The sequence below is a fragment of the Neodiprion fabricii genome, chromosome 6 (genome assembly GCF_021155785.1).
Source record: "Neodiprion fabricii isolate iyNeoFabr1 chromosome 6, iyNeoFabr1.1, whole genome shotgun sequence".
NCBI lineage: Eukaryota > Metazoa > Arthropoda > Insecta > Hymenoptera > Diprionidae > Neodiprion > Neodiprion fabricii.
The window spans coordinates 24,890,525-24,917,541 of NC_060244.1; the positions used below are offsets into that span (position 1 = coordinate 24,890,525).

Here is a 27,017-nt window from a genome sequence, read left to right on the forward strand (position 1 = left end):
CCTTGTTCGACTGTCCGGTACTCTTGTCGTCGGCGTCCTGCGGCTCACCGTAAGCCCGCAGAGCATCGTTCAATTTACGCGAGTTCTGCTCGTCTTGAGCTAGGAACTGGCCGTTCGAATCCTTGGCGGGCATGTCCTGTACCTCAGATCCATACGCCTGCATCTTCGCCGGCTTACCCGGCTGCGCGTTTGGATAGAATAACTGACCCTCGCGCATCTTTGACGAGGGGATCTGATCCTGGGAGTAAGCCTGAAGATCGTCCTGAATATTATCCGGCTTCGGCAACGCGCCCTGCTGGCTGAAGGATGCGTGAGACGGAGTCACGAACTGCTCCGAAAACGCGGGACCCAGTGATTTTGCCAGGCTTTGGACCGCCGCCACTTGCTCCATCAGTTGGGCCCGCGCGTATCCCACAGGAATTGGATAGTTGGGACCGACGGGCCGGCCGCCGACGCTGATTACCTTGTAAGTCGGTTGCAGCAATGGGTGGTAATTGCCCGTTAATTGGTCCGCGGGAATCTTGTTGTACGAGGATTCGGAATGGGGCGCGAGGTCCTTGTAACTTTGGGATATCAAGTTGTCGCCGTCGACGAACCGGCCGCTATCCTTCATCCTGGGCTTTGCGGGCCTCGGTTTTTCCGGCTTTTCCGTAGGATAATAATCCCCGGTGATTTCGCTCCTGATCGGTGGTCCCGGTGGTCCCGGTGGTCCCGGTGGTCCCAGGTTATCGTTGCCTGGAAATGAGTAGGGAAAACCCTGGTTGTAGTACTCGGGGTAAAAGAACGACGGCTGAGGGTAGTACTCTGGGTACGGGCCGGAAGTCGGTGGACCGGAAGTGTAGGGGCCGGGATACCCGGCGAAGAGGCTGTTTCCGTAGTGGTGGGAATACTGAGACGTCGGGGGGCTTCGGGGGTGCGAATTGTAGCCGGGAAAGAAGGAGTCTTTCGAACTTCCGGCGAAGCTTCCGGTGAACGTGTCCCTCGACTCAGGGCGAGGCGCGTAGAGTTCGGGCTTGAAGAAAGTTACGAGATCTCGGTCGGAGCCTCTTTTCGTAAGTTTCGGATTGTAAGGGTAGATCGGGTGGATCGGCAGAAACGGCTCGTCGTTTGGATTCACGTGCTTCCGGTATCTCTGCTGGGCAAAAATTCCGGGTGATATGAGGAGCAGGATCTGAAATCAGTTTTCGATTATTTCGACACGCCGTGTATTCATTTTCTCGATTACTTTTTGTGCAGAGAAATTTTTTAATAATCGCGGAGAAATTGACTAGGCACTTGTTTCTGAATTTATTAGTATAAATAATATCATGTCGTGAACGATTTTTCTTTATTTTTTATAAAGTTCGATATTATAGCTCTAGAAAATATTCCTTTCACTCTGTTGGTTTTGTTTTGAACGCCTCGTTGTGCAGAGTTTATTCGCTCGCGAGGCTTACTGGCATATAATCATCATGTTACACATTATTTATCTAGTTTTCTTTTTTCTTTTTTTTTTTTTTTATTCACAGGAACCTGCACGTTGGTGCAAATTATATGTATAGTTGTTGATCATTTTCGACACATGATCTGTTAAACTGGCTCGTGCGATTAAATGCTTTCAATTTATTGCTAGGTCTGCAGGCTGATTACTGTTATTAATTTTTAATATTCAAATATCAATCTTTGTTATTTCGAGACGGGTTTTGAATGTATAAAATTAATTTTCGAAGTTTCGTTGATGGATCGATTGACCAGTGAACGGAAAAACGTTACAATGCCCTTGAGTTAACACAAAATACTGACCAAAATCTCCATTTTTGATAGTCCAACGAGGCGAATATTGTATCAGAGAAACTAGTGCGGACTAATCGAGAGTTGCGGTCGCTGTTCAACCATCGAGAAAAATGTTAATGCACGATGTGCGATCGATGATACTTGAAGCGTTAGTGGTGCGTCCCTAGAGCGTAAATATCTCTTTTATACTGGTAAATTGGAAAAAACCTCTCGAACTAGTTTAACTTTTCTCCTTACTTATACGCGAGTCAATAACGCCTTGTTTATCATCCCGTTCGGCTAGCTTCGAATGCAGTGAAAATAGACTCGTTTGGAAGCGAGTGCAGCATCTCGAGAAATGGAATTGGATAAATAGGTCGAGGCACTTGTATCGTCGGTGGTTTGGCTGCATTTCTGAAGTGATAGTGAGACGAATGCCTCGGATCGCCAAGGCGAGCAAAATCATGGGCGCTGGATCGCGATAAATTCCACCCCACGTAGATCCGTAGGTGTGAATCGATGCGGGTGATCCTTGCTTAAATTGCCTTAACGACCTTGAGGATCCACCAGCCGGAACGGAGCGAGCAATTTAAAAGCATGAACGCTGCTCGATCTCTGTCTCTCTTTATCTCGATTCCACCTGTGCAGGCTTAAGCGCGTCATTAAGACTCTGGGGCGAATGTTTCTGAAACTAATCATCTTTGGGAGAGTGAATAAAGAGATGAAATTGGCGAAATTTTAAAAATAAAAATTAAAAAAAAAAAAAAACGAACAAATCATCGTAGGATTTCACTTCGACACGTCAGACTGCAGCGATCCTTGAATCAATGGGGCATTGTTGGTGAATCGATAGAACTCTTCGTTTTTTTCTTCTTCTTTTTTCATTCATTCTCTTCGTAATTCGGTTTCATTCGCATTGTTCTTCGACTTTATTTTTTTGTTTTTCTTTTTCTTCGGGCGTGGTCTTATTATACAGGTGCGATTGGAACCGTCGATATATGAACGTTAAATCGGTGAAAGTGAAATAATGTATCTGTTGCAGGCCGAAGGATAGTTGCAGGCACCGTCCATTTGCGAACACAATAGGCACCTCGAGTCTCTGACGGCTGTCACTGAGAGGCGATTTGTTGATCCGATTTTTTCTTTTTCTTTTTATTTATTTTTTTTAACCACCGTCGTTTCTCGAGCCCGTCGCTTTGTACTCTTACTTACGCGTAGGTATAACCACATCGCATATCCGGCGAGATCGCGACGTGAGAAATTTCGCTATAGCTGTTATAATCGAATGGTAATGAATGCAGAAATTCGGTTCGACGATCTGGCAGCTGTATGATAATGATTATAACAATCAAGCCTTCGGCGCTTCGGTCTCTTTTCTTTGTATCTCGTGGTAGTTTAATCACATGTAATAACGACTAATCAATATCGCTGCGACGAATTATATGCAGGCGGTGCAGCTGCATCGATCCTATGAATGTTGATTTTAGCACTGAATTTGGCCATCGGTAGAAATTCGCAACTATAATCGCGCCTGCCGAATAACGATTTGAACGACGACGGTGGCAATTTTGGCGAATGAGGTTACTCGGTTCTACTCGCCAAATTATAATTAAATTATTCATACGCCCATACTACTCGTAGCTATGACTCTTCGTATTATAATTAATATATTCCAATTATACTATCATTTGCCTATTTATTCACAGTTTAATTAATGCCTAATGGGCGACTCTGCACGTGTTTGATATATACCATATTATAAGTGTACGTTTACATCCTCTCTCTTTCTCTCGGTATTAATACTGCCCATCGATTTTTCAATTAGAAACGCGAACTTCGGGTGCAATAACATATACATATATGCAAATATACGTATCACGGCAATCAATAAATTGATTTATCCGTTCCTCTTCCTTTGACGAAATTAAAATTAATTTCGATAGTTTCTGTAATCAATCTTTTGGGGGAAAGGTACACGAGCGAACTGGAAATACTGTACATCAGCCCTTGTAACGACTCCTCAGAAATTAGTACGTGGTTAACTTTTCACGTCAGTGGGCACCGCGCCTGTTATTACGGCTAATAGCCAGTCAGGTACAAACAAATTTATGCCACATCATAAAATTGACTTTCTCATCTATAACTCGAGATGCTCCGGCGTTTGAACCGCCGCGTCGATGGTCAAAAGTGGGCACTTAAATCGGCACACGATAGTCGAGGTGTTCGCTCGAGTTAATTTATACCGCAACGCGTTGCGGAATATCGTCGATTTTCTGGAAACTTCGGTTCACGAAAGCACAACGACGCTCGCATCCGTCTCATAGCCAGCCTAGAGCCTTGAGGCGAAATCCGATTCCGCTGAAATTCGAATCCGTTCGAACGGTCCAGAAAGCGAGATGGGCGTCAGGTCAAGAGCGTCTCTCGGCTCGCGCGGATCGCAGCCGTCTCTGTTGCACCCGTGACATTCTTACACCGGCGAACTTTCCCAAATAAAATATAAAGATTTAGAAAGGAGATTACCGGCCGCGTGCCCTGCCCGTCCGCAGTGGAAGAACGCGTTCTTGGTCAGCCTTAAACCGAGCGAAGTAAAAGTGAACTCAATTTTGTCGAGGCGATCCTTTATTTCTACAAAGCTATCAGCTATCCCCGTGGTATGAGACAGGGTCCTCGGGTATATTATTACTTTCACATCTCGCTCGCTAATGCGGGCCGGAAATTCTTTTCGTTCTATACGACGTATTATAATCGTTCTGTGATTCGTACCGCAAGTTCTACCGGTCCGAGAGATCTTGTATTATATATACGCTTTATTACTTACCTTTGATCAATTATGCCTGCTCACCTGGAAAACTGAAAGTGTTATACGACTGTCTTCCTTTTTATTATTCGAACGTTCGCAAAAACCGTTTCCCGCTCGACTTTCCTGTGATTTTTATACGCTGAGGTCCTTAATATATGTTGCTGTACAATTTCGTTTTTAAATCTGTCGAAAAAGCGCCTAATTGTAGCGTGAAAACTTCAGACCACGATGGAAAGATTCACGGTTGGTGTTCAGTTTTACCGAAACCACGAAGCTCGTTGTTTTCTTTCTTCTTTTTATTCGAAACGTTGCGCGGGAAATGGGATGAAGAATTTATAGAAGAGTAGCGGTGTAAATGCTGGAATATATCTATGATGTACTGGTTGTTTTTTCACAATTTATTACCTTGCACTTGCTGAGTAATTGACTTTACACTTATTGAAACAGTAAAGACAAGACAGTAAAGAACAAAGCATATTGTTTCATGATGATTTTCCTTTTATTACAAAACAATGCGGTATAAAATAAACTTAAGAAGAAAAGAAAAATAATATGAACAAACTATACAACAGAGATCATTCGTTCGTATTACACAGAACCGTAAGATCGAACGATGATCAAACAACATATCATAAATAGGCAACAAAAATGTCTTAAAGTAAACTGTTACACATTATAAATACGTGATGAACTCTGTATAATTATACTCGTCTCAATTGTTCCAGGTATTCGTGCTCTGTCTGCGTCCCGTCAATAATACAATGTCAACCGTTTGTCAATGAGAATGAGGAACTCGAAATGCCCCTCACTCCAGGATTCGAAGCGAAAAAAGTTCGGATAATCAAGCCTCTTCGCAATTATTCAGTCCCCTAATATTTACCCCCAGGACTTGAGTACGAGATGGTATCGTACTTGTTGCTTCCGGCGTTGTAACTGTCGTACGACCTTCCGGAGGGGCTCGCGTACCTTGGGCTCAAGCTCGAGTAAGCCCCGTGCGAATCGCTGGGACTTCCGTAGGAGCTCGAGGGTGCCGACGAGTAGGAGGAGTAGGACGAGCCACCGTCGGAGCCGGAGTAAGATCCGGATGAAATTGGCAGGCCGTAGCTCGAGCTGTCGGAGGAGCCGCTGGAGAGTCCGACGTGAGACGACGAAGGGCTGTAGGAGTCGGAACTGCCGTGGGAGGAGGACGAGATTACAGGGGAGTTGTAGCCCGACGAGGATCCCGAGGCGCTGGCAGACGCAAGGGCACTCAATATGGAGCCGGAACCGCCGGATGAACCGGAGAAAGAGGGCGAGCCGTAGCTCGACGAGAGCGAAGAGATTCCGTGAGAGGAACCGGACGACGAGGGGAGGCCGTAGCTCGCTGACGGTGAGCTGTAGCTCGAGCTCGACGAGGGGAGGCTGTAGCTCGACGAGTCTGAGGAAAGTCCGTGAGACGAGCTCGAGGAAGACGGGAAGCTGTAAGAGCTGGAGGATATTCCGTGGGATGAGCTCGAAGAAGACGGGAGGCTGTAGCTTGAGCTAGACGAAGATGGGTAGCTGTACGAGCTGGATGAGATTCCGTGGGAAGAGCTGGAAGACGGTGAGCCGTAGCTGGAGGACGGTGAGCTGTAGCTGGAGCCCGAGGAGACGGAAATCGGGGCACCGTAGCTGCCGGATATACCGTGAGAAGAAACGGAGGAAGACGGGAGGCTGTACGAAGAGCTCTGGATCCCGGAGGAAAGTGAGCCGAGAGAAATTCCGTGCCCGGAGGAGGATGAGGGGAAGCTGTAGGACGAGCCGAGGGAGGCCGAGCTCAAGGGGAGGTTGTAGCTTCCGCCGGAAGAGGCGGGAAGGCCGAAGCTCGAGGCGCCGGAAGATGAGAGGCCGTGCAGGGAAGCTCCGGAGGAAATCGGGAGGCTGTACGAGGAGCTCGCGCCGTTGCCGTAGGCCGAGAGGCCCTGGATGCCGGTGGCGTAGACCGGAGGCGTGTAGCTTCCGCTGTGGAGACCGAAGGTGACGGGTCCTTGCTTGCCGGTGGAGGCGATGAGCGCGCCGCCGTAGCCGCCTCCGAATCCGCCTCCTCCGAGGCTCAAGGAGGACGCACCGGGCAGCGAGTAGGACAGCCCGTGAGCTCCGAGGCCTTGGCTCGCCGATGGGAACGAGTAGCCGCCACCGCCGCCTCCGAGACTGAGCCCGCCGAGGTTGTAGCCGCCTCCGAAGCCTCCTAGGCCTCCGAGTCCCTGGAAGCTTCCGTGACCCAGGGAAAGGGCACCGGACGATCCGCCGAGGGAGTATCCCGAGCTTAGCGAGGGAGCCGCGTAGCCTCCGAAGCTCTGGATGGGCGAGGATGAGTAGCCGGATGATCCTCCGAGGGACGAACCTCCGATGTAACCTCCATCCGACACTCCTCGCTTCCCTTTCGTCGACGTAGATGAAAACTTTTTCCCCTCGGACGATTTGCCACCTTCGACTTTCTCGGATATTACGCTTGCTAAAAGCAGGACGCAGACACCGAGTACAATCTGGAATTATAAGGCGTGGGAATTAATTTGTGTAAGCGCGCGTCTGTGTTTGTGGGAGATTTTGTTGACGGTGGATGAGAAAGAAGAAGGAAAAACACGTATATAACGGCTCTACACTTTCGATTGACCTCGTTCGACCGAGAACTCGGACCGATCGACCGATCCGACCAATATTCGAGCTCTTTTTCTAGTAACACTGGAGAACGAGGAGCACAGCTATTCCATAGTAGGGTTTGAAATTTTACGAGTTTTGAAACAACCGTGGGTACGACTGTGAAACAGCTCGTGCAAAACCGGGTTTAATGGTTGCAAGCAAAAATTGACTGTAATCGGAAGAATGCGGGAAGTTCAATGTCAGTCGATCGAAGTTTGACTAAATACTTACAAATGGTTTCATCTTAATCGTGTTTCTGTGGCTTCGGGATTATCTTGAGAACGTGCGACCACCAAATCAGTACTGAGGTGTGGTATCTGACGGAATTGCACCTCAGATGAGATCTTTTATATACCGCATCCCCTCTCGCCGGCGAAAGAAAGGTCTAGGTGAAGGTAGCGTCGACTCTGGTTCTCCGGCTGCTATACCTGAATGTGCAGGGAGTCGAGAGGCCGGAGCTGATACACATCAATGAATCCAGACTGTTGACGATCGGTATTGAATCCGAGCATGATCCGATGGAAAAAAGACTCTACGTGCTTGGAGAATTTCATATCTGTCGAAATGACAACCGTCGCACGCCTTACTCGTGAAAAACTATGCACAAAATTTCTCAATCATCTCCATCAGTCGCTTCGCGTTCGTCGGATGAAAACGATCGGAATATCAGGTTGGAAAGGAGCCAATTGTTCCGATATTCCCGAAACAGTCAGTTCGTTTTACAGAGAGCTGTACATTTTTGTTTAGCTTTACTTTAAGTAAATGTGCACAGCTTTTTTTTCGTATTGAATTGAGGATGACGATGTTCAAGCTAAAGACAGTACAGTCGATGCTAACGAGCTGTAAAAATTACGGGTGTAACTATGAAGAGACGATTTGATTCAAACACTTGTTTTATTTTTTTAGTGACAAATCGTGGAAGTATGGGATTCGTAAAAAGTGGCCGTGCCAAAATAGCCTGCGACTCATCCCACTTGAAGATATGAACCAACTTCCACTTCCGATTCGCAGTCAGTAAAAGCGAGCTGCAGGTATGCCAGAATTCGTATTAAATTTGATGGGTATATTATTATATGGTAAAGTTCGCCTGAAGTTAATTTCTCTTTTTCAAATTCTTGTCAACGTAAATCCTGAACTATTGAGAACTACATTTGTCGACTGACCAAATCCTGGTAACTGCAGAATAGCTTCGCCTCGATTTCCATAACCGGGTATTCAATCGCGTTTGGAGATTTGTCGGTTAAAATGAATTTTCACTCCGATAGAAATTCGAGAGAATCTCTCTCAGATTTATTCAAATTATTCTCGGATACTGTTATTTTCTCATTCTTCCTTTCAAGTTTTCTTTTTTTTTTTATTTATTTCTCTTTTTCCTTTCATTCATTTTAACACACTCAGGCGAAAAATTATCGCATACTAAATTCACACGGCTGTAATTTCGCAAATTTGGCATTTCTCCGCCGCGACGGAATTTATCGCTGAACTTGAACGTGTTTGGATAATCTTCAACTTCTACTCAGGTCTTGATTTACTAGAAATTTTCGTTTTCGTTGATCGTCGGTTTTCCTATCCCAGAAAAAAAATGCGCCTTTTTATGGATGACGCTTTCACTTTGACGAAAAACGATATTTCAATTCCATTACTAATTGAAGAAAACCTTGCCTCAAGTCGACGACAATCGCGTAGTTATCAGATCTTTCTCACCGATGCCGCAGTCAGTTTCCGAGATTGAATTACGTAAACGGGTTTGTACGTATGTATGTACTTATGTCCGCGAATAAATGCTAATGAATTCTTTGCGGTACCAGACCGCGTACATAATCGACATCGTGATGCGGTATTACAGCTACATCTCTAAATGAATATAGCCGATATATGGGACAATGCCAACGATTCAAATACACCGACGTAATTAGTCTAATCAAAAATTCCCACTCGGGGTATTGTGTTAAAATGTGAAAAAAGCCTCCAGAACATGCATGGATATTATTTAGAAAGTATAATTAACCTCCACGATGTAATTGTCAATTCTAAATATCAAACGTCAGGTGTTTTGTGGGAGCGCAGATTTTTTACGGGACGCGACATATTGCATATACATATATTTAATCTCTCATGGCGAACAAAAAATTGTAACATTCAAGTCACGTTCCATTAAATTCTGATCAGATTCTTTTTTTTTTTTTTTTTTGTTTTATATCTTATGCCTCGACACTGTCACTTTACAACAACCGATATTCGCTATTTAATTCTGTAAACATTCTAATATTGGGTGAAGACTGGAACTTTTCTTGTTACTTGCGCCAAAATCGAAAAATCAACGAATAAATAGATACCTGAAGGTAATATGAACTAAAAAAATAAGCACCAGGCGACGGTTTATTGCTATCTGGGCTTGTAAATAATCGTGCTTATTGTTAGTTTCTTTTTCTTTTTTTTTTTTGATAGCTTGATAGTTTGGTGGACTTAATAAGCCTCGTACATACACCTTTCGCGCCGGTAAAGCGGTCCTTATTGCCTTTCCAAACTCATTGTCGATAGCAATTGTGTGTGTGTATTTTTTTACTCTCTTGAAATTCTCTATTAGCCTGCAGTTGAAGCCTGTTAATATAATATTTTTTTTTTTTACGATTCATAGTCGATGATTATTTCAGGTGGCTTGTAAAGCTACAATGCACTCGCAGATTCCTCTTCTTATCATTTGTCAGACTGGTGCTAAGATTGTACAAGTCTGATATTGAGATACGCCGATGTCGCAGAACAGGTGACCAAATACTTACCGTTCGCTTGTTGATCCAGAAAGATCAAAAAGGCAATTGATTTCGTTTCACTTTCTCCCCGGTGATATACACGTTCACAAACCGAGTCGACATCCGATTTTGGTGCAACGCGAAACAAGTTTAAAGACGAGCCTGTGCCACGACGTGCACTCTCCGCATTCTCTTACCTATCCTGAATAAATTGTCCACTCGAATAGAATCTACGGTAGAATCCAGGTCATCCGTGTACTATTTCACATATTTGTTTATAACTGTAGTTTCATGCATACGAGTACGTGCAGAATCTTACAGGCGAAACGGGATTTGAGAAAAAAGCGTTACGAATTATTTTTTTGTCATATCCCGTTTTGCCTGCAACATTTAAATATTAGACGAGAGTGTTTGCGATGTGTTATTTATTACTCTAGTTGCGTGCGCGATTATGTAATTATTCTTTCCAGAGATACTCATCTATTCACAAACATTCTGTACTATGGCAAGGTTTTATTAATACGCTTACGATTAGTATTACGACCAACGGCAAGTGCGTATACATTTAACAGCGACGAGCTCAAGTTTATGTTCAATTATCATGAAAATAACACGGTGCAATATCACACACGGCAGGTGAAGTGTGCTTTGAGAAACTTTCGGTGAACGATTATTTATCTTATACTTGTTAGAATTCTTCTAATGTCTTCTCTTTCTCTTTCTCTCTATCTGTCATTCTCTCGAATGACGTGAATTTATGCATTCACACGGGATCAAAACCATTTCACACGGTTATCAAACACGTCAAAAGCCTATACTTCCAAAGGCCGTTAGGGTTCCTATTTCGCAAATTACAGTCGCTAGCTCGGATTTGATTCAACTTGATAATTTAGGCATCGTTCTCGGGCCCTCAGGGCTTAATTTCGATCTTCGTGCCGAGTTGTCCATATTCAATCCCACAAATCTAAGATGTAATAGATATATCAGCACGCATAGATCGGTCAAAATTATCCGAGATAGTGGAACTTACACGCTCCATTAATTCAGCCGGTGCCACGTCGAAAGGGATAAAACTAAAAGGCGGGCATTGTAGGCGAGGGAACAAAAATCTAACTGATGTTTTCAGCGCATCTTCTTTTTCTCTATTTATCCAACACTCGAACGGTTCTGCAACGGTTAGATTCCACTATTACAGCCTTGCTCACAGGGCATTGCGTGATTTGTCAAAAGCGGCTTGATTATAGAAATGTGAAATAAACGAGGCGTCGCAATCGTATTCGAAAATAGTGAAAAGGGAAAGGGATCTCCGATCGCGATCTAGGAGGGGCTCGAACGATCGGTCACCTCTTCGCCCGAGAGATTTCCCAAGATCCAGACTGCGTCCGCCGGGATGAAACGCGACGATAGTTGGTAGAACCGGTATTACCACGTGCGCAAGCGTGTGCGTGCCTGTGTGTAAAAGTAGAACAAAATAAGGAGATAAATTCAGGTCGATAAACGCGGAAAGTGAATCCGTCTTCGACTTCTTCGAACTTCGCTTGCAAAAGTGCTGCTGAAAGCCTCCGGCGGCGAAAAAATCGGCACCTATGCAGTCCTCCGGATCCTTGACCGGTGTCTCGGTCCACTGCAATCCAAAGTAAACGCCCTGATGCAGATGGTAGCTGTTGGATTACACACGGAACCGCACTTTCACGACACAAGATAGTTAATCCTGCAGCATGAACGCTAACAATATAACCTGTTATTATCCGGCGTCTTCTATTTTACGTTCATCAATTTTCGCACCGACGAGCACAGTCGCCTAATTATCAGTTTTATTTACGAAATTGTACCTTAAACAGCACGAAACTAAAAGCTGTCAGAATTACGTCTGAACGATGCTTCGTGATTTTTTTTTCGACGTCTAAGAATCCTGAAAGATTTCTTTTGGGCCTGTGGATATTTTTTCGAGATCTAAAAACGGATCGTAAGATATTTCTTGGAACAGCTTTTTGATTATTTTTTGTATTTTGCTATCTGGATCGTTTCATCGATGGCTCGATATTAACGTGACATGTATAAAACGCGTGTCGATTCGCGATGAAAAATTGACGTCATGGAATAGTTGCGCGTTATGCCGTGAAATTTATCAAATTCCATCCTGGCATTTAGTCGCTCTAGGAATTCTGTTAGATCACCTGAGCCTGTTTCAAGATCGGTATCGCGCGTCGACCGATGCGAACTTTCTTCACGGCATATAACGTCGCGTCCTTGCCTGGATTTTTCGTGTTCGTAACATATGCTGCGGCCTATCGTCCAATTTAAATTGAAGGATATAATACGTGGATATCCTTTTGATCGGACATAAAACCAACTTGCCGGAATATTTGTATATGAATATAGATGTCAATTTTTCATGCTGCGTAATTCATGGCAACGTTCGATAAAAACTGTATTTTCAATAAAGTGAATTTGAATTTTCAGGAATCACAAGAATCAGAGGTAACGGCACTGCAGTCGAGGTGAATGAGAATTTCTAATTAATCGTTCATCACCTCCCTTAGACTTAGCCTAATCAGACTCTTATCTTGCCACATTTTGAAAGAAAGTCTTACGCAGATTATCTCTCGCATCTTACAGTAGTTAGAGCGAGACGAAATCTACGCCATTACGAAACGCATTCGGTGCGTTGAGCTCATTCAGTGTTTGCTAGTCAAGTCTCAAGAATTTCCGGACAACGATAGCCAAACGGTTCGTGATTCTCGGGATCATTTGGCGAATCTCTAGCAAGGAAAAACGAGGAGCAATTGTACCGATAGATTTTACCCTCTTCGTAAATGTCTGGTTTCGCGTTAAAATTATCTCTGAGACCGTGATATTAATTTTCGGCCCACAGAGTGGCGGGATTGAAGTTTCGAATTTGAAAACTTCCGAAAGCGCCTAATTTTGAATTATGTGGTGGTGAAACTTGAAGTAAAGAAATCAAATTTTTACGAAACGACAATGTTTCGAATGGTCGGAAACCCGATGGCTCAAAAGTTCCGAAATGCCAGCTTCTGAAAATTCACGTTACGATAAACCAAAGTTCCGGAAAGTAAGGTTCCGATAGAGCAAAATTCTGAAAATTAAAATATTCTCACACAGCACATCGAAAATCCAATATACAGAAAGATCAAAGTGCTGCAGTTTCTCCAAGTCAGAAATTAAAAAAAACTGAAAGTCTTTGATCTTTCAGAATTTTGATGTTTCATATTTTTAAATTTTCGCACTTTCGGAACTTCTTTGACTTGTCGGAGTTATGCCCATTCGGCAAAATTTTACCTTTGCGGAACTTTGAGCGTCGTGTTTCGGACCATTTGAATCTTTGATGTTTCGTAAAAGTTTCATTTTTTTACTTCAAGTTTCGCCGCCAAAGAATTCGGAATTTAGCGCTTCCGGAACTTTTTAAATTCGGAATTTCAACCTCGCCCCTCCTCCCCCCCCCTTCAGATCGCCGCACCATTTATGAATAATACATTTATTTTCTTGCAAATCATTCCGCAGATGAAAGTGAGAATGGCAGCAGTTTGTACCAGGCGGGCCGAGTCAATGTTTCACCCATTTCCTTTTCCTCTCGAGCGATCAAACCGCTGCTCCGATTTGTATGAAGTGAACGCATTTCGCATTTCGCTGCTCGCGAGCCTCGGGCTATGCGCAAAAGCTGGATCTTAACCGTAGTTTAATCGGTTGACATTCACGGAGGCGAGTCATGCCGGGTAATTCATTTGCATTCACTTCACTTCCCGAAGCGCTGAACTTTGACTCACCGTCAATGAAGGACAAGCAATATGAAAATTAATTGTGATTATTCAGGACTGTATATGGTACGAATAATATTTATAATTAGAAAATCGGTAACTTGTTGCAAAGCGATTATAATTACATTTCTCTCATTAACAATGACTTTCGCAGAAAAAATTTCACCCGTCGAATCGACTCTTCTGAATTTTATTAAATATCCAAAAAAATTGTTTTTAACCAAGATTATAATAATTTTATCGAGTTGTTACAACTGGACTTTCTATATAACATCATACAGATACGATCGTTCTGTTCTCATTGTAAATCTCGGCGATGTATCGTACATTTTTATTACATACATTTACGTAACGCTCTGCATTTCTTTGATCTCGATTATTATAGTTTGAGCTGCATGCGCAGAGTTTTACCACTTTGATATAGTTACGTATATACGTCATTCTTACGCGGCTCTACCTGCACACAAAATGACGATTTAAATTCGTTCAAGGAGTTCCTTATACGCCGAGGGAGTTTAAAATCGCGTAACATCAGTTTCAGCTGCGATAAATAAAATACGACAAAGTTAATAAGAAGAAATAGACAACAATTTTATTTATAAAAATAAATACAAGTTTTGTATTTACAACTCCACTAGCGAAGGAATTTGTGCGTTAAAAAATACGTGTCGGGAAATGTAGAATTACCAATCAAACACGCTTATACTTATATTATCGTATTCTATACATATATAATAAACATACAATGCATAAATAAAAACATTTTCATTAAAACTCAACAACTGCTTTTTTACCAATAGGTATAGGTATATAAAAATATCCGAATATTAAGCAATAAAAAACAACAAAAACATATGTACACGTACACGCTAGGCGAACTTATTTCCAAATTTGAGCTGGTTTCGCCTGTGCGTAAGACGGTGCATAGCTCCACGGGTAAGTGGGAAGCGCCGGTTTTTGTACCTGATACGGCAAATTGGGATAATAATAAACGGGATACACATTCTTGACAGGCTTATAAAGCAACGGGTTGAAGACGCCCGGTTGAATCCCGTAACTCGGATGAGCTGCCACTGGCGCTGTGTGAACCGGAGCGACCGCAGGCAAAACCGGATGTACGGGGGAAGCGACCGGCTGCAGGGGCTGATTCAAGATGGGATGAAACTGCTGGACGCCGTGGAGAGTCGTGGAAATCGGATGAAGAGGTGCGATCGGTTGCACAGGATGAACCGGCTGCAGCGGATGAACCGGATGAACGGGCTGAACCGGAAGGGCGGCTGGCCGAGTGACGAAACTCGGTGACGAAGGGAGCGCCACTGGCTGAGGGGGATGATGCGACGATCCCGGAGTCTGGGGCTGCTGAGCCGCGTTTGGGTCCTGGGGGATCGGCAAGCCGAAGTGGGTCGGGGATGATTCGGCCGGCTGAACAGGCGCCGGGACGAATCCCGAGCCGACGGTGCCGTAGCTCGGCAAAGCCCCGACGAAACCGGGACTGCCGATCAGGGAAGGCACGAAGCCTCCGTACTGCGGAAAATTCGGGTTTGATGAGGGGGGTGCGGACGGTGCAGGAACCGAGGAGCCAGACTGGGAACTTCCGGCGGGACTTTGGGACGGGGGGATCGGGGAAGCGGTCGTGGTCGTGGTCGTCGTCGTCGTCGTCGGGGTCTGCTGGGTGGTCAGGCCGTAACCCAGAGTGAAAGTGGGACTGGTACTGGTGCCGGGAACGAAGGGCGCTTGGCCGAAGGCCGTGTTTGCGGAGCCGAAACTACCCCCGGGATTCGCGTTCTGGCCTCCGTTGTTGTACTTCTGCTGATTCTGCAGTTGCGAGCTTATCGCGGCCAGCAGCTTCTGGTTCTCTATGTAGTTGCCGTGGCTCTGGGCGTACTGACCGATCAGCTCGGCACTCGCGGCGTTCTGCGATTGGCTCTGACTCAGCAACGTCTGCAGCTCGGCTATCAACCTGTCCTTTTCCTTCGACTGGATCTGCTCCAGCGACTCCTCCGGGCCAAGGGTGCCCGATGCGTAGGAGGGCAACGACCCCTGGAACCTTTGCGCCGACTGGACATTCCGAAACTGCTGATTCTGGAACTGGTTGTTGTGTTCTAAGGAGGGACCCGTCACCCCCTGAATCTGGTTGCTTCCGCCGGAGAAGTCTTCGTTGTTTGGAGCGAAGCTTTGGTCCGTTGCTGGCGCCCCGTAGAGCTGGGATATGGCCTGGGCATTTTGGGAGAGAAAATTTGCCGCGTCGGAAATTACACCTTGGTTTGAACTCTGGTCCTGAAAGCTTGCGGTCTGATCCTGCTGCTGAAAATTTACGCTCTGTATCTGATGCTGGAACGATTGTTGACCAGCCTGGAATTTACTCGGTGTCGAATACGTCGGCAGCTCCTGATTCTGTGGTGGGAGGTAGAGGGCCGTGTTCGAACCGAAAGGTTGATCATTTTGACTGGCTATCGGGTTGGGCGGGACGAAATCGACGTGCCTTACAGGACTGGGAACCCTCTGGCTGAAGAATCCGTTGCTCTGCTGTGCAAACTGACCCGAGGAATACTGGTTCTGCTGGTTTTGCTGGTTTTGCTGGTTTTGCTGACCGCTGAACTGACCTTGTTGAGGCCTCAAGTGGTTCTGATGACCGCCAAAACTGCCACTCTGTGGACCCGAGTACTGTGTGCTTGGTCTCCGGACAGGTTCACTTTGAACCGGTGTTCCGTAGCTTGTAAAGGGTCGCTGACTCTGGCTGGGGTATCTGGACACAATTTTGGCTCTGTAACCATTTGAGCCTTGCCGGTAACCGTGACCGTTGAATCGTTGACCAGCCGTGAGCCGGTCCGGTCTGTTGTACACGTAACCAGAGTCTCTTTTTCTTTGCGATTCGGAGATCTTTACGTCTGACTCGTCGCTCACTTCACCCAGATCCACGACTTCCAATTTAGTCACATCCGACGACTTGCTTTCCTCTGCGAATGTGCAAGCCAGACTAAGAGTCAATGCGATGAATATCTAGGAAGGAATAGAAACATTTGTTAATTATGGTAACACTTTTGACTTGACACTTTAATTGAATAAAGTGCGATAGCTCTGATTGAGACTCAACATTCTGAGCCGATAGAAGCGGAAAGAGGTAGTGACATAGTGTTTGATTTTGAAAGGTTTTTCACAGTTGTTGGGCTTGTTTTAGTGCCAAAACTTACCGATAGCAGATTCATGGTTCCGCGATGTAATATCCAATTGACACTTGACACTAGCACCAGTAACGGAACCGGTAAATACTTTGAGGTGCGTTTTTTTTTTTTAAAGTTCCGGTATTTAATTGGGACACTCGGATACTACTGGTGCGGTATTGCACCAATAATTATCAGTTAGAGGGTGGACGGACGGAGGTCGACTAAGGACACTGCCATACCTGCACATGTATAAATACAGTCGGCCACGACCGTCCACGAATTACAATAGACTTTCTTGCCTGCTTTCATCGCTTGTACTTAGGCAATACTGTTACGGATTGTATGTGTTACACATATCGAAATGTAATATTACATTTTAGAGATAGCCGAAGACTGGACGCCGTTTGACGCGGGTGTCGAAACTTCATCGTCTCTTCCAAAGGGCCGCGAAATTCGACCGGTCTCTCATCATCTTATACAATTCCAGTTTGAAAACGAAATCGCTCGAGCCGATAATCTCTAACATCCATTGGCATACTTTTGAGGTCGCACGTGACCGGAAACAGGTGCTATAGTCGATAGAATTCTCACTTTTATTCGACTGCGTTGCAGGGACCATTTTTGCTAGCTTAAATCTCTCCCAAAGTCACTAAAGCGCAACTGTGACGAGGGTTTTATTTTACGGTGAAGATGGAATTTGGTAAGGTAAAATGTCCTTTTATAAAATATTCCGCATTGGTTCAGTTCTTGGATATAGACCGTTTTGTCATCAAGTCTTACTTGGAATACCTGTGATTGCTGAGTATGAGATGATACATTCATCTTTAGAAATCACCTCGGTGACCAAAAGAGTTTTATTACACGCAGCTGATGATATCTGAATAAGAGAGCTGCCATACATTTATGGGTAAGGTGAGAATGTTTCGTGTGAAGATTAAACACTCGAGATTAAAGTTGTACTGAAAAATGTGGTCAGAATTGTCTAACATAAATTTGAATGTCAGATTTGCCCAAATATATAAGTCGCTATCGTAATGCGAAGTAGTGAAGAATAAAAATGAAGCGAGTGGAATGGAAAATTCAGAGTGTTCGGAGTCTAGGACGTTATTGATTGATTTGGGTCGTGCCGATCTTGTGGGATCGTCGCGTGGTCATTGACTAATTCGAGTCACGCGCGAATTGAGTGCGTCTTGTCAGTGAAAGTCTTTAGCTGCACGAGTCTCATACGTCTTGAAGAATACGGAATCAGGAATAACTCACATGGGAATTATTCGCGTTGCGTAAGCACGTGACAATTGTTCACGGTTATAAAATTTTCGAATTACGTGGAAAGCGAAGGACTGCGCGGAATTTGCAATCGGTATCAATTACGCACCTATTCTTGTTACGTTGCAAATTCAAAGGAGCGCGAGTGCAATGTCTGCTTCTGCAAATATAGGTGAGTGTTGATGCACAGCGTAGAAACACGTCGCTTCTGTAAGCACGTATCGGGGAGTGGTCGTCCAGTGTCACTATACATATAGATATCCGTGGATCCTTCATGGGTTCAACACGAACGTATGACGAACCGAACGAGCTCGATTTCCGAAGAGGACTAGGTCGAAGTGTGTAATGAAATTGTTCTGCAGATCAATATTGTTTATCGCAGCTCCAATAAAGGCACCGTTTTAAAATAAAGAATACCTGTTTTTGCGCGGTGCAAAAAAGCTTCTAACGAGGTTACTCTTACTTGAGGTAGGTACTGAGAAAACATCGTTGACGATTGACGATTTATTGGGAAATCAGCAAAAATCTTGTTGACGATTATTTAGATCGTTTTTTTCTTATTCCCGCAAACAAACGGTCGCTTCATCTTTTCACTATTTTACTCTCACTGCAGTACTGTCACCGGCTTTTTCGTCATGCAGCGAAAGAAATCAGCAGGCAAGAAAGCATGGAATTGAGATACCATGACTTTGGTTGAGGAACGAAGGATAGTCGGGAAAATTTGATACTTGATTATATAAGTTGGGTGTAGAAAAAATGAAGTAATTGAAAAAAAAGAAGCAGTAGAAACTGGAAAAATTGGGCAGGCTATTAGATTTTCGGATGTCGCAAAAATTCCCGTGTATCTAGTGAATTCCTGTAACACCGTATCAGACTTGGAACAGACTTGTATAGATTACTACGAGTACCACTTGCAAAGTTGAATAGTGACGAGCGTAAACCTGATCCGAGACGAGAGAAACGATCGTAGTATCCAGTTAGAGAAAGGGAAGGACTAATATGCGATAATTTATTCTAACATCAATCGTTTCGTTTCACAGAGAGTTTGATGAGACCATTCGGTCTTGTAGAACAAGGGCGATAGTTTTATTGTCTAGTTTACATTATGTATAGCAATCATCCTGGCTTTCAATCTCGGGAGGTAATAGGTATAAGCGGTGCACGTTCTGTAATTGAAAATCATTCGAGCGAAGCAGTTTAAGAACTGACAATGAGCAGGTGCATGCGGTGCAGTAGAGTTTGTAGTCGAAGAATGTAATCAAATCGTCGACATCGAAAGTGGATTATTAGGATGTGGTCGCTAGGAACATACACGAGCATAAACATAATTAGTCTCAAGATTTTGGAATGCATATTTGTTTTATTTATATTTTACAATATAATACATAGTAAAATAATCGTTAACAATTTCTGAAATACAATTTCGTTTACACAGGTAGAATGGTCCTTGCGGTTCAATCTGATCAAGATGTAACATGGTTTTCATATTTCCTGTATCAGCCCGCCTTCCGATGTATCTTAAGGCTTATTATAAAAATCATTCGGCACTTCGATCGTAGGAAGAAAAGGGGGAGAAAAGAATAAGATATCATAGCTGCAGTAGGTTGAACACGTCGCGATTGTAAAATGTTCGCGTCCTGGTTTTCTTCGAAATTACGAAACTGTCAACGATTAATTGAAATTCATATCATTGTTCACGCGGGTCGTTGTCAGTCTTCGAGCGGGCGAAGATCGGCAGAAGGATTTCTAACCGATGATGTAGGGAGCGCTTGCGTAGGCACCCGAGTAGTAAGGGTAAGCGGAGTAAGCGTACGGGTACGCGCTGTACGCCGAGTAGGCGGCAACCGGTGCTACAGGCGCGGTGTAGGCGCTGTAGGCAACAGGCGCCGTGTAGGCAGCAACACCCACCAAAGCGCCTCGCTTGTCCCTCGCTTGGGTGTTGGATGGCTCCACGGATTCAACTTCCTGGGGCTTCGTGTCGGCCAGAGCGACGGCGGCGAGGGCCAGGAGCATGACAGCCTGAAATTGAACGAGTGTGAGTAAATTCGTTGAAAGTTCGTTCGAACGAGCAGCGAACTGCAATTTTTTGCACGACTGTAGCAAACTTCAGTTCCGATTTAGCTAAATAAATTTATAGTGAGCTTTTGGACGCTGTTTCGGATTAGGAACAGAAATGATTTTAATTACTGAATCACTGATGTAAGTGGAAATAAAGAACTGCAGTTTGTATCGCAGAGAGTTTATATTGGAACCGAAATAATGAATTTTTATGTGAATGATTACAGGAACGGAAACGATTATCTAGACTGCCTTGATGACTGGGGATGAAATTTAATTGCTTTTACTGGTTAGTATTCAAGATATATGTATTGCAAATGTATTATACACTAATTTTTGGGTATGTGGTAATCGGAGACTTGAAATTCTACAATGTTGATTGAAATTCAGCAATGTTGAATACTTACAACGAAGAATTTCATGTTGGTGGTTGGTTTTGGTTTATTGACTGATGAGTCGATGAGGAGGTCTGAAGACTGTTTGATGCTTCTGAATCCGCGGTGCGGTCTTTATATACCGATTCGATCATCTTTGGCGATCCGTGCATTGATTCCTAAACACTTTCCGAGGTTGCAGAACGGTATTGCGTGCGCGTGAGTATTGTCTTCGGGTTTACCTCATGCCACGCATGTTGCGAGGTGGAGTCTTCGCGGTTCTGTTTGTGTGTAGGTGAACAATTTGCGTTTGTGGAAGGCTGCACGTGCCCCAGCACTTGGGCGCATGTATTACCTCCTTCTCGTATAAAGTTGAGCAAGCGGAGAGCCTTGGCTATCCTCCAAATACGATCGAAAGTCTTTTATAATACTTTGGTAATCACAAAGCACTCCAAGGAATGATTGCATTATCTTCTACAAGTCGCAACCGAACTGATCAGTCTATTGTCTTAGATGCAACCGATCGGATTGTTTTACTGTTAAGTATAACTCGATTTTGAGCTCCAACCACAGGTAACAAATTTTTGTTCAATTATGAATAGATTTCTTGAAAATTTATTAATACTCCATTGCCTTTCCGAATCCTTTAAAAAATGAAATTAAGATTCGTAATCAGTCTGACTTTTGCTGCTGAAATGGCGGTAAATTTGAATTTGTGAACTGTTAATGGTTGAGCGTTGGCGCATGCGCTTTGCGACAGTTATTGACCGTCGTTCAACACATATACCATATAACCAACAGTTTCTCGAAGTCGAAAGTTAGTCGATACTCGACACAGCCACGATTATGGATGGAGCAGATGCGCAGTAAGCATTTGGAGACCCACCGGGCTCCAGTGACAAAGTTGAATAATTATATTAGGCTCTGAAAAATATTGTAAAATGTCTGCTAGCACGCCGAAATTGTTTTACAAATTGCGATACCCAACTATGATGTGCAGTTTCCTCGTTGGAGCCTACACGGCTTTTACGTTTCGGTAGGCTGTCTTCTTAAGCTCGATAATTAAAACTGCCGGATTTTAAACAGGATTTGTTACCTAACCTAACTTTACGCCATTTAACATACCTATAAGTTTTGTACACAAAACCGTTTCCATTTTCAAGATAAAGAAATTCACTGCAGATGCGACTCGAACGATTGACGAGACGTTTTCAAATTGTTATTCCGCACTTCGATGTTCCATCCGTCATGTTTCATCTCATTATTTATGGTTTCAGGCACACTTTAATGGGAGATTTGGAACCGAAACGTGAGATTTTGTTCGCAGAAGACAAAGAAAGTCGAGCTCTCGGAGAGCAGGCAATAAGAGATCATGCGCAACAATCCTGAGCGCCCACAAGTACAAGTTTTTCATCTTTGCTGTTCAAACTACTCATCATTTGTAAATACGGGGTACTTATGTGCTGATACAGTACTGTTTGTATATCCAGGATATTGCAGATGCCAGCAGCAATTGTCATTGCCATACACGTTATATTTTTCTTGATCCACTTAGGTAGACTTAGGTAGATACAATACTATACTGCATTTATGTATGTACATACAGTTATTCTAAAGTATGTCAGGAAATGTTTTATTTAATATAGGTATATAAGAAAAGGGTGAAACTAATGATTTACCCTACATGTGTACAGTATTCGAGTTGTATAAAACTGTAATACCTTCTATAAGTTGATAATAATGCGAGCAATCACGTAACGTTCTTATCCATTGATTTTTCAACCAATCTGCATGCAAATATTTGAAACCGATTACGTAAAATACCTTGTGAGTTACCTTGAAATTGTGTCGCTTTGGTTGAAATGAATGTAATTGTTTTCGCCGGTCAGTTTATTGCGCAGCTGACGCGAGTGCAGCTCTGGAATACTAATAAACGGTTTGTCAATTCTTGAGATTCACTCGCATCAGCGACGGCATTTTACCGCCAACGATTTTGCAATTTTTCGGTATATCGCTCTGGCTTTTTTGTATCGTTCAAATAACGTATACAAGTCGTGAAACATCCACGCGTTTCTTGTTTGTTGTTTGTTAACCGATTATTTTTGCCAAACTTATTATCGCGAATCGCGTGATGTACGATTTCGTATGCACACGGAAGACGAACGGACGTTAATATTGTAGGTGTAACATACGTCGAGAATACATGACACGACCAAAATATTTAGACGACAGAAAATGTATTCGTAAATTCAGCGGTGGTCCGTATATGAACGCATTCTACTTTTGGATTAGAATTCAAATGCCGACTCCACCCAACGCAGAGAGTTACGCAAGAAATCTCGCTTTGAATTTCTATTCTGTTGACGAATTGTTTTTCTTTCTTTTTTCTTGCTTGTTTCACTATTTTCAAGAGGTGATTTCACGTGTGAATATTTATCATATCAATCACAGTACACCGCAAGAAAAAGATGATGAACAATTCTGTGCAGTCGGCCAAAGAATAGAAATGCGGTCATCATCAAAGGACTACGCGAACTCCTGGGATTGGTCTCAGTTTCGATTATTTCACAGGATAACTTTCGTCGCAAGATAATCTTGACGCGTGCGAATACTCGTCGCTGGGAAAACGACTTGGCAATCCAATCTTGGATGCGTCGGTCGTTATTCGTCGAGCCAATCAGACGTCCACCAGAACTGCAGGTTCTATTCATTGAGAAAAAATGAGTCCGCTTATTTATGGAACTATTTTATGTGTAGGATCCAATTCGAAGGAAGTGGTCAGCTCATCGAGGCGCAATGACCGTCCATTCCAATTTCAGGAATTTCATTATTAATCAAGGATCGTGCACGCCCGTAACCGTATTCCCACGAAACAGATGGCTCAAGTTTGAAGATAACTTAAATTTAGACTCAACTTAGAAATAACTCTCGGTCTTTGGAAAAACTGGAGTGACTCTTGCGAATGTGATAAATGACCGCACGAAATCATACAGTGCCCATTTTATAGAGCAGAACGTAAAAGTTCTGGTGATTAACAATCGCTGGATGTAGGTTTGACGTACTCAGAGTTAGGTGTCATAGACATTAACCAGCGATCGTTAAAAATCACGAATCCCGTATCTCATGTGTCCAGATTACGACAGCGCTAAGCCAACGTCCTTTGATGACTTAAGAAACTTTGATGGTTTTGAAGTTTTACCACAGATAGGCTCTTTTGTGTATTTTACGACGAGTATAACGTTTGTTTATTTGTACAATACGTGGGACAGATATCATAGATCAATGTGAGGAATGTTTGTTTATAGATGAATCATCATTGTCACGAATTGGGGCTTCGCGACGTGACAGGCGCTAGCCAAGACTGTCTGAGTCGATAATATGGTTATTTTGGCGAGTTACACGCCAGGTGTGATACTAATCAGGTAAAATCAAATGTCAATTATATTTTGGGTATTATCTTGGAATGTAGCAAGAGATACCATTATCCTAATTAATATTTGCATCATGTCAGCGTTACGTGTTGATAACTGGATGTACATAGCTATCAATTTCGTTTTCTGGAAAGCCGTATCACTAAAACTCCAGTTGCCATTTTGGTTCAAAGGTGGGAAAAAAGAAGGAACTCAAGTGTGAATAACTTATGTTGTCATAGGTTTTCTTCAAATATCAATGTTATAATAAGATACGTAACTGTATACATCTTCATGCCATTTAAAACAATTTATTTTTAAATGTCTAATGTAACAACAGATCGGTAGGATAATCATGGTCGTTGCGATCCGAATGGATTCCACGATGTTCGAGTTAACCGATAGTATGAATTTCCGGGTACCCGAGATTTCTGGTTTCGCCAATTACCGCAATGAGCGAATCAATAAATTCAAGAGAATTGGGGATAATCTGTTCCGCAGGAAGCAGGAATCCGTAGGTCCCAGTGTCCCTGAATTCGTAGCAATAGACAATCGGAGTTTTGTGGATTGCTTTCACGTAGTCGGTACTGCTACCACTGGCAACATCTGAAAAAAAACCGCAATCGATAGTTCAAAATTCACGACGAATGGTTTCTTCCCTTCAATCAATCTATGAATTAAGGTACGCGATCACGTCGCGCTTACAAATTGCTTCGGCAGTCGATCCCACGATGTACTCGGTACCATATCTTCTGGCCAAAGCCGCGGCCGCAATTTCTCCGACATGCATCTGCAAGAATGTCATTATCATGGCTCTTGCACTTAAAAAATCGCGCTGGTAAAAGTCATCGCGAGTATTATATAATACTTACAGCTTCCTCATAGTTGTCCAAATGATCGTAGGTGTATCCGTACGGCAGTAAAATCAGCTGGCTGTAACTGTGTATACTCAAATAAATGTAAAATTTATCGCTGACCGTGGCGATGTAGTCGGCCAACGCCTTGACCTCAACCTCGGAAAATGGTTCGGAACCAGCGTAAGTCTCGCTGCAGGAATTGTTGCTAGCTCCGCCGTTGGCTAGGAAGAAAAAATATCTCGTCCGCTTATTCAAAAACCTAAATTACCTGCGCCGTCACACTTATCATGTTCGGAGAAGAATCGAGTGTTGGAATAGAACGTAAGACAAGTTCTGATGATTACCTAGCCAGTAATAGTCCCAGTTTCTGTTCGGGTCGGCACCCCAACAGTCATTGTCGTACGGTTGTCTCGTTTTCCGCCACATCCTGTTCTGTAATAAATATATTTGACAAAATTTGTATCAGTACCAAACTGGAGAAGGTATCCACCACTAATAAGCATTGAGGTGACCAACCGTTGTATGAGTGTATTCATAACCGTCGGGATTTGTACTTGGAAATATAAACCAGTTATGAGCCCTGGCGATCAGGTTGAACGCGTCGTTTGTAGACGTCAGGATTTCGTTCGTCAGATAGGTGACGGTGGCTGGAGTTATCCACTCGCGAGCATGGATGCCTAGAGATTTTTTGGCGGAACGTTAACAGGTTGTAAATTAGTTGGGCGAATTTGAGTCAGCTGCTTGTAAATCACGAAGCGAGGATCGCTACGGATTATAATCGTTCGTACGTACCTCCTTCGATGAAAATTCCAGGATTATCTTCATCGAACGTGATCTTGATCCCCTTTATTAATCGACCCTCGTACGAATTTCCAATAACGATCACCTCCACGAGGTCTGGATAAGTCTCCGCTAATTCGTCGAGCCAATTGTATATCTACAATATCAGAGGCACCAAAGATGTATTGCGGTAATATACAGTGAACACTTGTCGCGAATATTTGATTTTGGCATACGTACGACGTCGAGACGGTGATACGCGGTCCAGTTTAACGAAGTTGCCTCGTCGGCCCGCAGTGACCGTCCAATTTCAGGGTTTTCATTTTCGACCAAAGTCTGCACGTCCTCGATCAAAGTTTTGTAGGATATGCCCACGCTTTCGAAAGTCGAGAGTATTTCATCCTCTCGTTCGGGAGATACCATCACGTCCACGTCGGAATTAAGCGCGCCTGCCGACGTCCAGAACAAAATCTACGGTAATCGTGCGCAGTCATTATTATCTTTACCCTCATTCATATACTTCGTATCCAGAAGCGCGTTCTAGCGCAGGATGAGCAAGCAATTATCGCTATCATAAGCAGTGTGCTTCTTTCAGGTCACTTACACCTTCTTTGGCCTGGTCCTCGATGAATTTTAGAAGATTCAGATGCTCTCTGGTCGATGCGGTAACTCTGTAGACTTTGTGTCCATCGTAACGTTTGTAGCCTTCCTCGGGAGTGGGCAAAGCATCTCCAACAATTAGAACCGCGCAAGAGACGCTGAAAAGAGCGATGGCTTTCATCGTTGAGCTTGAAAGCTGGAACTGGCCATTTAGGACCAGCAGATGCTTCTTTTATACATACGACGTAATTATGGTATCGTAAAATTCACTCACCACTTGACACAAATCGCTGGTCATTAATCCTATCCGCTGCTACCATTTTAAGCCAAGCTAAAGTCAATAATCATCGGAGACATTGTTCAGATAAACTTATGTTATCGTCAGTATCTCTTGATTTATGAATGTTGTGTATGTTGATTTATTTGCAAACACACACCGCGGCTGGTGTATCCTCTTTTTAGTATGTGGGGGTATAGACTTTCGAGACTAGTAAAATACGATGAAAAACTGTCGGCAATGTTTAGATTACTTTCTGAGAAGTCAAACAAAGAATCAGAAAATGCTGTCATACATCGTAGTTAGTTACACAAATTATGATTCCGACTAATAACGGATAGCTAAATTTTATTCTGATGAAAGTAATCAGATCTAGTAAGAGTAAGTTGATTTGTAGTTTTCCATCTATGCACTTGTCCACATATTTGGTTCCAGCTTTACTGATTTCAATAATCTTATTTGTCATTCTCGTAACACAACAGCTTTCATGTCAAA

General features: G+C 43.5%; 3 protein-coding genes and 1 long non-coding RNA gene across 5 annotated transcripts; 1 reads left to right on the top strand and 3 right to left on the bottom strand.

Annotated features, from left to right (window-relative positions):
* Positions 1-4,929: 4,929 nt before the first annotated feature.
* On the bottom strand, positions 4,930-7,561 carry LOC124184756 (uncharacterized protein DDB_G0271670-like). Its single transcript, XM_046574821.1, has 2 exons — positions 7,442-7,561; positions 4,930-7,056 (listed from the first exon to the last, which is right to left on the bottom strand). The coding sequence occupies exons 1-2, from the start codon at positions 7,451-7,453 to the stop codon at positions 5,422-5,424; spliced, it is 1,647 nt and encodes a 548-aa protein (XP_046430777.1). The 5' UTR covers positions 7,454-7,561; the 3' UTR covers positions 4,930-5,421.
* A 6,741-nt stretch (positions 7,562-14,302) lies between these two features.
* Positions 14,303-17,095, bottom strand: LOC124185570 (PHD finger protein rhinoceros-like). Its single transcript, XM_046576447.1, has 2 exons — positions 16,928-17,095; positions 14,303-16,736 (listed from the first exon to the last, which is right to left on the bottom strand). Exons 1-2 carry the CDS (start codon positions 16,940-16,942, stop codon positions 14,616-14,618), a joined length of 2,136 nt encoding a protein of 711 aa, XP_046432403.1. The 5' UTR covers positions 16,943-17,095; the 3' UTR covers positions 14,303-14,615.
* A 4,375-nt stretch (positions 17,096-21,470) lies between these two features.
* Positions 21,471-22,356, top strand: LOC124184701. The gene is made up of 2 exons (XR_006871245.1): positions 21,471-21,634; positions 21,876-22,356. It is a non-coding gene; the product is annotated as an uncharacterized LOC124184701 (long non-coding RNA).
* Positions 22,357-24,251: 1,895 nt separating this feature from the next.
* On the bottom strand, positions 24,252-26,614 carry LOC124184882 (zinc carboxypeptidase-like). Of its 2 annotated transcripts, XM_046575059.1 has the most exons (9): positions 26,520-26,614; positions 26,250-26,403; positions 25,886-26,116; positions 25,658-25,802; positions 25,382-25,542; positions 25,210-25,297; positions 24,881-25,086; positions 24,714-24,798; positions 24,252-24,614 (listed from the first exon to the last, which is right to left on the bottom strand). In XM_046575059.1, exons 3-9 carry the CDS (start codon positions 26,066-26,068, stop codon positions 24,403-24,405), a joined length of 1,080 nt encoding a protein of 359 aa, XP_046431015.1. In that variant the 5' UTR covers positions 26,069-26,116; positions 26,250-26,403; positions 26,520-26,614; the 3' UTR covers positions 24,252-24,402. The 2 variants fall into 2 exon arrangements, with proteins under 2 accessions (XP_046431015.1, XP_046431013.1); XM_046575057.1 differs by lacking the exon at positions 26,520-26,614 and having other exon boundaries at positions 26,250-26,454.
* Positions 26,615-27,017: the final 403 nt, after the last annotated feature.

Bases quoted from the DNA above. Each gene is read 5' to 3' on its own strand.
- LOC124184882 (XM_046575057.1), bottom strand. From the start codon at position 26,426: ATGAAAGCCATCGCTCTTTTCAGCGTCTCTTGCGCGGTTCTAATTGTT. The intron at 25,803-25,885 runs GTACGTATGCCA...CTGATATTGTAG, and splicing joins CGTATCACCGTCTCGACGTC to ATATACAATTGGCTCGACGA. The intron at 25,298-25,381 runs GTTGGTCACCTC...TATTTATTACAG, and splicing joins ATGAATACACTCATACAACG to AACAGGATGTGGCGGAAAAC.